Below are 12,947 nucleotides of genomic sequence, written 5' to 3' on the forward strand. Positions count from 1 at the left end.
AATCTCATTCAGTCTTACCAAAGTATTATATAGCAGACAAATACAACTCTGTAAATCATATTCTTAACAAAAGTGTAGAAGTGGTTTTAGTGACCTCAAGGGTTGAGTAAATGCAAAACTTCCCATTATTCATATTCTCTATGAGGGCTAGCATCAGAAGAAGTGGCACTGCTCAGAACAGAAGTATTAAATTTTCTAAATCAAACTGCTACTGTGAATCAATACAAAATGAATTAATTACAAATCTTATCCATTGAGAACATCAGAAAACTAACTGACATATTTTGGAAAACATACAGATGTAACTGCTTTTACTAACTGCATTTCACTCAGTGTCATTACTTACATCAGGAAGGAATATTACCTCTTAAGAATGCAACAAAAGCTTCGGTATAACCCCAAAAGACTAGTCTGTACAGAAATCAAATGTTCAGTAAAACTCATTTACCCAAATTAAAAAACAGGACTCCTGGCTTATTTCTTATACAAGTAATTACTTTGAAAGAGTATATAAGCAAAAAATTCTGAAACTAACTGTAAAGAGGATGCCTTACACGCACGCTACCTGTATAATACCTAGCTTTAGTAAAATGAACAGGCCACAATGAAGGTACAATCTTCAAAATAAAATGTTGAACTTCTGTTAGTGTTGACTTTCCTTCAAATATTTTAAAAATAACAGCATAGGCAATTTTTTAGCTTCCCCAAACCATCACTATAAACAGTTAGAATGGAAGAGATGTTGAGAGGCTTGTTCCAGATATTTTTAGTGAAAAAACATCTAGATGCACAGAAAAGGACACACTCAGAAAAGTTGTGAACTAGGAAAGGAAAACCAAAGTCCCCGTGGAGTAAGGCAAATGATCTTTCTGCTGCTGACTAGCCAAGGAAGAAGGGAAGATTGGCATCAGGGTCAGAGAGAGCTGAACACAATACGAGGCATATGAAATTGTACACTCTAGCAAAGCAAACTGAAAACCAAGCTAAGAGAAAGTGCAGTTTTCCCTACCAGATGTGTAAGATTATGGGAAAAATTATTTTGAGAGAAAAAAGTAATTTTCCAGTTACATTTAACTGCAATTAAGAAAGGATGATGGATTAAATAAAAAAAATAGAAGGTAGTACAGGAAGCAGAAAACAACATTCTTAAGAAAATGAATACATTTTGAATATTCTTACCATTTAAAAAGCACTAACAAGGAAAGAATTTTGATATATGCATTACCCAGAAGCTTTTTCTACTTACCTTGGGACACCTTTCCTGTATGAAACTCAGGAGAAGCAAGTTTAGACCAAAGTTCCATAGACACAGCCAGGGCTGATGGAAGGTCATTGTCTAAAATCTCAGCAGGAAACTCTTCAGCCACTTCAGTGACAGTTTTCTTGCTTTGGGGGATAGTAGGTAAACAGGTGATATTGTTTATTCCATCAACACAAAGAAACCCAGTGGAGCAGGACTGTATAAGGCAATCATTGTAATTAAGCTCACAGCTTCGTCCCTGAAAAAGAATTTTTAAAAAGCCATTTTTAAGGCAATTTGCACTTCATAGTCACGTTAGTTCAAGTTATTGCTTTCCTTTGATTCTAAGATGTTGTTTGCTTATATTAAGCTGTCCACACTTTTAAAAGCAAATCTAATCATACGGAAAATATTGCTTAACTAATTTAATAGTATAGTTGTATATTTTAAATTTCAACTAAATGATATCTTTACTCTGACTTAGCATTACAAATTATCAATAAAAATAATTTCCCCACAGATTTGTAATTGCAAAGTATCAAAGATAGTATTGTCACCAGTAATAAAAAGTGGTTAAAATAATCACCTTCAGTTAGCATGTAGTTATACAGAAAACAGAGGACTTAGCTGTCTAAAAACCTACAGTTTGTTCTGACTGTCAAGCTAATGTTCTTTCTTTTTGTACACTGTAGCTCAGTATTTGTTGCCTGTTGTTACCAAATCTTCACACAGCAGCTTGTGAATACATTAAGTTCACAGATAGCTCTTAGAAAAGAAAAAATGTAGTGGCAGTCTCAAATTGGACCTGGCACTCACTTTTTATTTTTTACCAAGACTAACAATTCATGGGAAGCCTGAAATAGCCTTCCTAGTAATAAATTAAAAATGCACACATTCAGTGGTCTGTAAAAAAGGCAAGAAATAATGCATTTCTTTTACAGCAATAATTATGTGAATTAAATGCATTCTTGAAGTGTGAAATAAATATATGCTGAAGCCAGGCCTGGGTTCATTTTATTTTCCCTTCTGTTGTAATGAACTAATGGGCTATGTGAAGAGATACAGCTAACTTAGCTATCCTAGAAGGATCTTACATAGCTGGATAGCCATTTAAAATACGCACAGTGTCATTCCTGAAAGACATGCATCTCTGACAACATACCATCTGGCACATAACCACACATAACCACACATTAGCTTTGGTAGTAATCTATGGATTTTTTTGAATGGGCTTGTTCATGATTTTTTCATCACCATTTCCAGGCTATGTAATATAACCACAGTTTTAGCTCTTTTGCTGCCTCTCACCATCTGCTGCTTTAGACAACTGCCGACAGAGATAGCCTTGAGGCCAACCATATTGTCAGGCCTTGGAAACCCCAAACCACTGGTGGTTAGGTGTAAAGAATATCCTGCAATCACCTTTTGGTGACTATAATGTCTTAAGCATCCAAGTCCTATGTCTAAAATAAAGAATGCTAGCTAGGGGGAATGTTTCCCTCTCTTCGAAGGAAAGGAGTAAGCCTGATTTCCTCCTTGAGGCTTCTGATTTGCCAGTTCAGTTTCCTGCCTTCTCTTGGAGGAAGCCTGGAAAATAACACAAAACTGTGAAGAGAACTTCTAGAAGCTAGCTGGTTAAATCTCAATTTTCAATCTTACCTCTAACTACTGTAAAATTGTTCTGACTTTTTTTTTTTGACACAAAGACAGAAGACACATAAATAGTGGACAAATCAAAATTTTACTGCTTATGTATTACGGTGTATATGTATTATCAAAGGGTCTGAAAATTAAAAAATAGCAGTGGGGTCAATATTTAAATCTGACTAAGTCTTTGCAACCGGTGTCTTCTAGGTCATTTGTTAAGAAGAAGGTATAAATATTTCAGGGATGAGTTAGAATGGTTTGTGGAAGTGTTCATTGGCTCATATCAAAACCACACCAGACCTGGTCTAACAAGTTAATGTCTACATCTGTATGTCTACATCTAGCTATATACATCATTCAGTGAACTTCAGTGTCTGGAAATGTTCTCTGTTTCTTCATTTAGCAGCACAGACATAAAGTTTGGGATTTGGTTTAAGACTGATACATTCAAATTTAGGTGTCACGTAGTAACTGCAAGTATGCTAGGAGTCTAAACTCCCATTGAAGTCAGTACAGATTCTGAAGGAGTTTAGTGCTTAAATGTGGGTGTTTAATATCACTTTTGGAATTGTTGGGTATCCTGTCTGAGTCCCAGCTGACAAACCAGGACTTGTAGGTTTCACACAGGTCCTATGTCACTCTAACTGCCATATGAAGGTATAGTGGATACTCTATAGACTGTTTCAAATAGCATTAGGTGCTTCAGGTTAGACAACCAAAACACACTTTTAGTCAAGAAAGTCCAGAAAGCTCCAGAAGCTAATCAATCACCCTGATATAGACCCAGGACTGGATTTGGAAACCAAATTACTTTGGGATGGTCCCGTATCTCTGAGGCGGCTAGATAGTGTTGGCAGATGCTACACAAAATCCATAGAAAACTCACAGCCTTCTGTGTGGTAGCAGGAAGCTGGGCAAACCTCAAAATGGCATCGGACACCTAAGTTTAGGCTGTAGGTGTCTGGGCAGTCAAACAACCCTTTAGGCTGCATTGACCATACCAACTAGGTCTCCATTTAGAATAATGTGAATATAGGTTCTCAGTGCACAGATAGGCACCTACATGAATTTACGTATCTACATCTCAACTTGTATCCCAAATCACTTACTAGATCCAGAAAAGGCTTGCTATTGTCTGAAAGAGCATTTAGACTGCAAACAGTACACAAAGATCTTGTAATCTTTCAACACATGCATTCTGTCATTATTTTATACTTCTGTGGTTTTGTTTGCACTTAGAATACTGGGGGAAGTGGTGAAAAATTAATATAATACTTGTATCCTCAAGGAAAATATTGTGAAAACACTTAACTGGTATCATAAATGTTTTAATGATGTTGAAGCATTATGATGTTAGCCTCAGAAATTAAATTCTCAGTGCAAATCACATTGAGGTATTGAAGAAATATGTTCTTTGAATACTATAAATTACTGCAGCCTGATATCCTGTAAAGTGTGTCTTATGTTTAACATTGAAGAGGTATGATTTCCAACTGAAGCTTCTCCTGTAACTGGGGCACATGTAAGAAAATTCAAGTAAATTCTGTATTGCTCAATAAGCATGTGCTCATTGCACACTTTTCCTCAGACAAGATGCTTAAACAGTCTCTCTTGTCTACCTGGCTAGCTATTTACACAGAACTTGAAGCAACTTACATTTTCTGAGATCTCTATCAACTCTATTAAATTTATTTATGATATTAGGAAACAATAGGAGGTCTGAGAGAGAAAGAGGCAGAAATGCAGACACAGAAACTGAAATTACTTTTCTTACAAGTAGTTTAGATCATTCAGTGTTTAAAATGGAAGAGGTTAAATTGAGGGGTTTGGAATGATTTAGATACATCCATGCTTGTTTCAATCAAGTTCTTAATTTGTTTTGGCAAGCAGATGAGCTATCTGGTAAATTCATGGCATCTTATAAAATCACTCACTGTATCAGTATTCCAAAGCACAAAAGAACAGCAGGCCAATTTATATGCTGGATTTCCATACAATGATAAAAAAACATTCCTCCTTGCTCTCTTCTAATTCCACACAGAGCACAAATGATCAGTTTGAATAAGATTTCTGTCTAATAGTATTTCTTAATCCTATAAAACTTATGTTTCATTCTGACTTTCACTGTGACAAATTAGTGCATTTTTATTATGATTACATGTAATGGTGAAGAGCATTTGATTATGATTTTATGACTCATAGAAACAAAGCAGATGTGGATAACCTCCACTGTGCATGAAGGGTACATTAAATAGTCATAGATAAATTTGATAGCCTTGAAAGTGTCTGTAAATGCTTTAACAGTTTCCATGCAGGCAGATGCTGCAGATTTGTATTTAAAAGTAGGTATATGTCTATAGAAGTTTCCATTTAAAAAGTAAACATTTATTCCATATACGACTGGCTATGCTTTTCTTCTCAAAATTTATGAGAAGCTTCATGATCCATACTTTACGATCCATGCTTCAGATAGCATTACATACATAGACTACAGAAGATTTACTGAACACACATGGTAGCTGGAGTTCCTTGAATACTTATTTCTCTGGAAGTTCCGCTGTTTCCACCCCACACTTACTCACAGTTAGGAACCAGAACCCATCAGGTGCCTACCAAATACACATCTTGAGATGTTTAGACCCTAACTCCTTATCTTTCATATTGAAGATATGCATGTTAAACATTTTTCTGGGGTTTTGGTTTTTTGGTTTTTTATGTCTTCTTTCTCTACTGTGGACTTCCCAAAGCGTAGTGGAATCTGAGGGACTGAAGATGGAACAGCAAATAACGGAATAAAAGCAAAGACAACACACCTTGAAGTCCAACTACTTCAGAAGTTTGTTACTTTTTCTTCTGTAAGGGTTTGTTCTACAACATACTGTACAGTTAACGCCCAAGCTATGTACTAATAGAAAAGCTTCCCCCATGGGTCAAATATCTATCTTGCTCCATCATCAGTGAGCTATTAATTGGGGAAGAATACAGGAAGAAAACAAGCAGCCTTTGCATATGATAATTCACCAAATATACCATTCCAGCTTCTGGCAATGAGTAATTCAAAGACTCCCTAAGCCAGTGTAACATTCAGAAGAGTAATTTAAATAACGATGAACCTATCCTCCTTTTAACCCATTTTTGGACGTAAATGTACTTTTGGTCTCTACAGTATCACGCAACACTGACTTGTACCAATGAATTTGGCACTGAGTGAAAAAATAATTTTATACAGAGTTTAAGCTTCCTCTCTGATGGTATTATCTGGCATCAGAAGATTTTTTTGTGAGCAATAAATACTAAAAAAATAGCGTAATTTATCTTCTCCATTACAGTTTGTCCTGATTTCAGCTGGGGTAGAGTTAATTTTCCTCCTAGTAGCTGGTATAGTGCTGTGTTTTGGATTTAGGATGAGAATAATGTTGGTAACGCACTGATATTTTAGTTGTTGCTAAGTAATGTTTACACTAGTCAAGGATTTTTCAGCTTCCCATGCTCTGCCAGGTGCACAAGAAGCTGGGAGGGGGCACAGCCAGGACAGCTGACCCAAACTGGCCAAAGGGCTACTCCCTACCATATGACGTCATGTTCAGTATATAAACTGGGGGGAAGTTGGCCGGGGGGCAGTGATCGCTGCTCGGGGACTGGCTGGTCGTTGGTTGACAGGTGGTGAGCAGTTGCATCACTTGGTTTTCTTGGGGTTTGTTCCTCTCTCTCTCTCTTGTTTTTTTCCTTTTCATTACAATTTTTGAATTCATATTGTTTTTATTTTATTTTATTTCAATTATTTAACTGTTCATATCTCAACCCACGAGTTTTCTTACTTTTGCTCTACAGATTCTCTCCCCATCCCACCGGGGGAGAGGGTGAACGAGCGGCTGTGTGGTGCTTAATTGCCAACTGGGGCTAAACCACGTACAGTTGTTCATGTAGGATAAGTATAAATACCTAATGAACAAAATGAGATTATTTTAAACATGAGGGTCTGACTGTTTTCCATATAAAAAGACTGCATCCCTCAACCGGTATATCCTTCATCATAACCTGATCCTGTTTTGAATGCTAGGCTGCTTTTGAAGACAAAAAGAAAGCAGTTGCTATGGACTGTGGGGAAGTATCAGCTGTACCCATTGTACTCTGTAAAAAGCACCCTACAAAAACAAGCACCCTACCTCAGTTCCTGGGAAGCTGACAAAGCAATGACACCTGGAAACCATTTCTAGGCACAGGAAGGACAAGAGGGTGATTAGGAATAGTTGGCATGCAGCTATGAAGGGGAAATAGCATTTTACCAAGCCAATAGCCCTCTATGATGAGATGACTGGCTTGGTGGATGAGGGGAGAGCAGTGGATGTTGTCTATCTCGACTTCTGTGAGGCTTTCAACACTTTCTGCCATAACGTCCTTGCAGACAAGCTGGCGATGTATGGGCTAGATGAATGGACAGTGAAATGGGCTGAAAACCGGTTGAACTGCCAGGCTCAAAGGGCTGTGTTCAGTGATCAGCAGCATGAAATCTTGCCGGAGGCCAGTCATTAATGATGTACCCCAAGAGTTCATACTACATCCAATAGTACTTATGCTCTTCAGTAATGGATGATAGGACAGAGTGCATCCTCAGCAAGTTTTCACATGATACAAAACTGGGAGGAGTGGTTGATATGCCAGATGAGTTTGCTGCCTTTTATACTGACCTCAAGAGGCATGGAGAAGTGTGCCAACAGGAACCTCAGGAAACTCAGTGAAAAGGGAAATGCAAAGTCCTGTAACTGGGGTGGAATAACCCCATGCACCAACACATGCTTGGGGTTGACACACTAGAAAGCAGCTTTGCAGAGAAGGACCTAGGGGTCTTGGTGGATGACAATTTGCACAAGCCAGCAATGTGCACTTGTAGCAAGGAACACCAGTAAAATCTTGGGCTGCATTAGGAAAACCATTGCCAACAGGCTGAGGGAGGTGATCCCTCACATCCAGTCAGCAATGGTGAGGCCACATCTGGAACACTGCATCCAGTTCTGGGCTTCCCAGTACAAGAGACACATGGAGCTACTGGAGAGAGACCAGCAAAAGGCCAAAAGAGATGATTAAAGGCTGGGGCATATGGAGAGGCTGAGAGAGCTGGAAAACAGAATGCTGAGGGTCTGGGTTCTCATCAGTGTTTATTAATACCTGATAGGAGGCTATAAGGAAAACAGAGCTAGACTATTCTCAGTGGTGCCCACTGACAGGAGAAGGGGCAATGGGCAAAAGCTGAAATACAGGAAAATCTTTCTGAATATAAGGAAACAATTTTTCATTATGAGGGTAACTGAGCACTGGAACAGGTTGCCCAGAGAGGCTGTGGAGTCTGTCCTTGGAGACATTTAAAACCCAATTGGATGTGGTTGTGGGCAACCTGCTGCAGCTGACCCTGCTTTGAGCAGGAAGTTGGACTACATGATCTCCTGAGGTCCCTTCCAACCTCAACTATTGGGCTATCCAGCATCTTCTTGAAAGTACCTTACTAAGCTACTTTACTTGCTGAAACAAATTAAGAACTTGACTGACATGAACATGGGTGTATCTAAGCCATTCCATCATCAATTTGAAAGACTGAATATTTTAAACTATCTGTGAAAATAAAATGCCTTTGTGTTATGTTCTCCAGAGGACAAATGTTAACTCTAGCATTGGCTGCTGGGTGAAGGAGAGAACTTGGGACAGCTCACAGAATCAAACAATCCACTTGAATGAGTGTTTTATAATTTTCCTCATTTCCCCTCTGTTTTCTTCACAGAAGATAAAATACTTGTGGAAGTCAGCCACATTAGTATTTGTACACTACAGAGCTGGGGTGAAATATGAATCCACTGCCACGTTCAAACTGACCTTTACCCTCCCTCTATTACTTTAGAGAAAATCTCTGCCTCCACACAATCCTTTCTGTGTGGATTTCTACAGGGATATCTTACATAAATAAAGAACCTACTGGTCTCAGAATGATGATTCCGCACTGTAAGCAAATAGGGGAGGAACAATGGAGAAGTTGGTGGAACTGGTAGTCTCTAAATCTAGAATGCAGGGGTATTCTATTTTTTTTCATTTAAATTAACACAAAGAGTGAGGCCTAGACAAGAAAAAAAGCCAGACCCAGGGATGCCTTCTGTGAGAGACTGAAAGAGTTAATGTCTCAAACGTTGTGGCGAGGCGAGGCGCTATTTGCATGGCGACGGCAGGTCGCCGAGCACGGGCTGGGGGAGAGCGAGAGCGGGACGTGCTGGACATGGAGAGTGCGTCGGAGGATGCGCGGTTCCGGGTTCCGCTGGACCTTACCATCTATGGCCAGAGGTCACACAGAGCTGATCTGAGGAAGGGGCTTGCAACCGCCCAAGAGGCCCCTTGTGACCGCTCCCCTCCCCCACCGCCTGCACAGAAGATTGAGAACTTTCTAGAACAAGAACCATGTAAGTCCTGAAGGGGCGTACCTGGAGGCGGGGATTAGCTTATAAAAGACATGCCCTCCAGGGAACCACGCGCATGCCCACCACTGGAGAATTGCCATGTCTGTCATCGTCATCGCGGGATCCAAGGGTGGTGATACTTTTTCTTTCTCTTTCCTCCTCTCTTCTCCTTTCCTTTTCTCACTTCTCTCTCCCTCTACTCTTCCAATATATGCAAGTTTGGGATAAATTGTGACGGGTTGCCCGGAAAATAGCTCCATTGCCAAATTGCCTCTGTTCGTTCATTGAGCTTGCCAGTTCATTAAGTTTGTCCATTTGTGGAATTCACCAGTTAATAAAGTTGCTGGCCAGCCTGTTCTTCTGAGTCATTGTCGTGACTCTACCGACCACGCGGCTCTGCCGAGCAGAGATCGGCTTTTGTCGGTACACAAACCCTCAGGGAATCAAAAAGATTCACCCATCTTGCAAGCCAGAGAGTGGGACGAGACACCTTCCCACTGCTAGTTTTAGATATAATAAGTCCTCTGAGTCTAGGAAAAACTTACAGTTATATTGAGGTTAACGAGGTTACATTGAATCTTTTCTCCATATTTTGGATTGCGGCCAATATGGATGCAGACACAGGGAACTCATAACCTCTTATTCTGGAAGTGGACGTAAACTTCCTGAAAATATGGCAGTTCCAGTTACCCATAAAGGTAACCTATAAAGGCTACCATTATCTGGTGCCATGTTTATACCATACAAAGAAGACAGACCTTTCCTCATTTACTACTAATGATGGAGCACTTGGTATGAAGTGTGATTAGAATTGCACGTTCCACTCTGAACGTTTAGGGGGGGGTGTGAAGAAGGACTTAGAAATGTCCTGTGATAAGGACATTAACACAACAGTCTTCTGGTATTTTAGACTTGAACATACTACTATCAAGGCCTTGATCAGCCTCATAATTTTCTGCAATCCATCTCTGCAAACTTTTCCTTCACACCCACAGGTTTATTTCCCTGTGCTCAAGGTCAGCTCTGATACAGTGCAGCTGTGCAACCTCAGATCAGCCTGCGGTGAAAAGAGCTAAGCTGTGAAAAGATGTTTGAGATGTCTCATCTGGGGCATTCATACCTGAGCTCAGAAGCCGCATTTAAGCTCAGGCCCTTGCCCTTGATCTTTGACTGAGCTTACAATAAAGCTAAAGCCTGCTATAGTAAGCCCAGTACTTTGTTGATCCTGACCTTGCCTTGCTGCCTTGAATTCCTGGCTTAACCTTAGATCTGCCATGTGATCATGGACTTGCCTGGCAGTACCTGGACTTTTGGAAGAACTTTTTGGATGGTTACCACCATCACTGGTCTTGCTTTGCTGTCCTTGTGTGGGTACTGTGGTACTCTGCACCTTGCCTGTAAGGTAATGCCCCTGCCTACCTCGCTGCTATCCTTGGCTCCTGGCCTGCCTTCCCTTGTGGAGCAGCCCGCTTGACACTTGTGCTCCTTGACATGTGCTAGCATCCCCAGCTGTACTGAGGATCCCCTTGAGAGAATGGGCATGGGACAGAGATTAATATGGTGCCTGGCAAGAACTGAAGACAGAGTTTTTTTCACTTTTTAGAAAAACTTTTTTTTCCATTTTATTGCTTGGTTAGTTTTTCCTTTGTTGACTGTAAATGAGAATCTTCTGCTGTGAAAAGAAGCCCTGAAACTGGCGAATACCTGAAAAGTTACTCATTTCTTTCTTGACTTGGTTGCACAGAATCTATGAAGGTAAATCTGAATCTTACTTGCAATAATCTCTTCCTTCTATTTTACAGATGTAAATACACCAAATAAATGGTGCACAGATATTAAAATAAGCATCACTGTCATCATTTATAAAGAAAAGGCATTCAAATAACAATTTCAAGCTTGGAGTTGTAGAGATAAGAATTACTGAAGTACGAAAAAAAATTTAAAAAACCATGCACTCCTTCCTCTCCTTCTTACTAACCCCAAACTATTAAATGATACTATTAAGTTAAACCTGAAGTGTGATGACGTAAAGCACGAGCTCAAATTGTAGGTACCAACTGCATGTCTTCAACTACATAAAGAACTGGCATAAAAAGGTGGTGGCAGCATGGAAATTTCAACCTTAGATGAATACAGCATTGGCATTTAGCCACTGTCAAAGGATTCTTTTGGTATGTTAAACAGAGAGAATAAAACATAGGACCAAAGCCCACAGGGTCAAGTATTCAAAGGAATTGTTGATTTTGTTTCAGGGAACTTGTTTTCAAAATATCTGTCTGTATGCAATAGTTGCAAGGATGAGTTATCTTAGTATGTAAAAATATTAATTGGTATGTAAAATAAAAATATTAATTGGTATGTAAAAAAAAAATTAATTAGTGTTTAAAAATACTAATGTACTCTGATGACTGACAAAGCCATTATATACACTCACACTTTTCTGCTTTTTGTGGTTATTAGGTAACTATTTCTCTGGAATACTAGAGCTCCTGCTATTAAAACAAACAAACAAAATAAACAAAGAACAGTTACTAAAATATTGTATTTTTCAGCAAGGCTGGGTTTTATCTGAGTGAGGTTAAAAAGGAAAGGAATTACATACAGTATTTTCTGTGCACCAACAAATAGTCAGGTTAAGGGAAGGAGGAGAAAGACTGTCAGCATCTCACCACAAATCCAGGCTTGCAAAAACAGGAATAACCAAAGCTGGGGTCCTTCTGAACACAGATGCCATGTATGCAGGGGTTGGATATGCACTCATCAACATCCAACTCACAATGAAGGCCTTCCCATCCTGTCAGAAAAAAAACCAAACCAAACACCAAAACCAAGACCCATTAAAATCTAAATCCATTTATTGAGTGTCAATCAAAAAAAGCTATAGGTAACTATAATCAATCCTCACATATATATAAATACATAGTACAGGATGAGTATGAACTGTTTTGGGCTGTTGTTTCTCAAAGCAGAAAAAAGAATAGTTGAACAATAAACAAACACAACCCAAACTATATGGACTTTACAGTTATACTTTACTGAACATCTGTTAGGGAAGCTAGTATTTGCTGACTTGTATTTCTGTAGAGATGTAAGTAAGCAAATAAGAGTAAAACCTGAATATATTCTTTCATTACTGAATTAACTGACTTGATGGGTTGCCCTTTACCTACAGAACTATCTGTACTGTCATCTCTCTTGTGGATAAGAACTGGCAAGGGTTAAATGCTCCCTGAAAACCTCTTATCTCATTCCAGATCTGCATAGTGCAACCAAAGCCCTATTTTTTCCAAAATTTAAACTGAAAGAGTACAGAATTTCCTATCTTAATTTTTGACCTTTTTATCCTCTTCATTAAATTTGTGCATTATTGCCACACTGGGGAAGGAAAACTGGAGGTTTAGATAGATGAACAGTCACAGTTACACACAATAAAATAAAGGGAAAAAGTTTAAAAGAGAAACTCTGAGACATTACTGTACCAGATCAATGTGGAGGACAATTTCTGAGCAAATACAGGTTTGGGTTTTTTTAATACCATCAGAATAGCATCTTCTTATACTTCACTACTCAGATTACTGGCATTTTTGTTAATACACATTTCTTATAAAAATCTCCTTTACAAC

The 12,947-nt window shown here is 39.1% G+C and overlaps 1 protein-coding gene across 1 annotated transcript in view; it reads right to left on the reverse strand.

Moving 5' to 3' along the window:
• The window catches only part of EYS (eyes shut homolog), a 951,425-nt gene that overhangs the window by 400,226 nt on the left and 538,252 nt on the right, over positions 1-12,947 (reverse strand). The window contains exons 31-32 of the mRNA XM_075497152.1: positions 11,994-12,118; positions 1,247-1,499 (exon numbers count right to left, since the gene is read on the reverse strand). Coding sequence (XP_075353267.1) covers positions 1,247-1,499; positions 11,994-12,118 — 378 coding nt within the window. The remainder of the gene's footprint in view (positions 1-1,246; positions 1,500-11,993; positions 12,119-12,947) is intronic.

The sequence above is a fragment of the Mycteria americana genome, chromosome 3 (genome assembly GCF_035582795.1).
Source record: "Mycteria americana isolate JAX WOST 10 ecotype Jacksonville Zoo and Gardens chromosome 3, USCA_MyAme_1.0, whole genome shotgun sequence".
Taxonomy (NCBI): Eukaryota; Metazoa; Chordata; class Aves; order Ciconiiformes; family Ciconiidae; genus Mycteria; species Mycteria americana.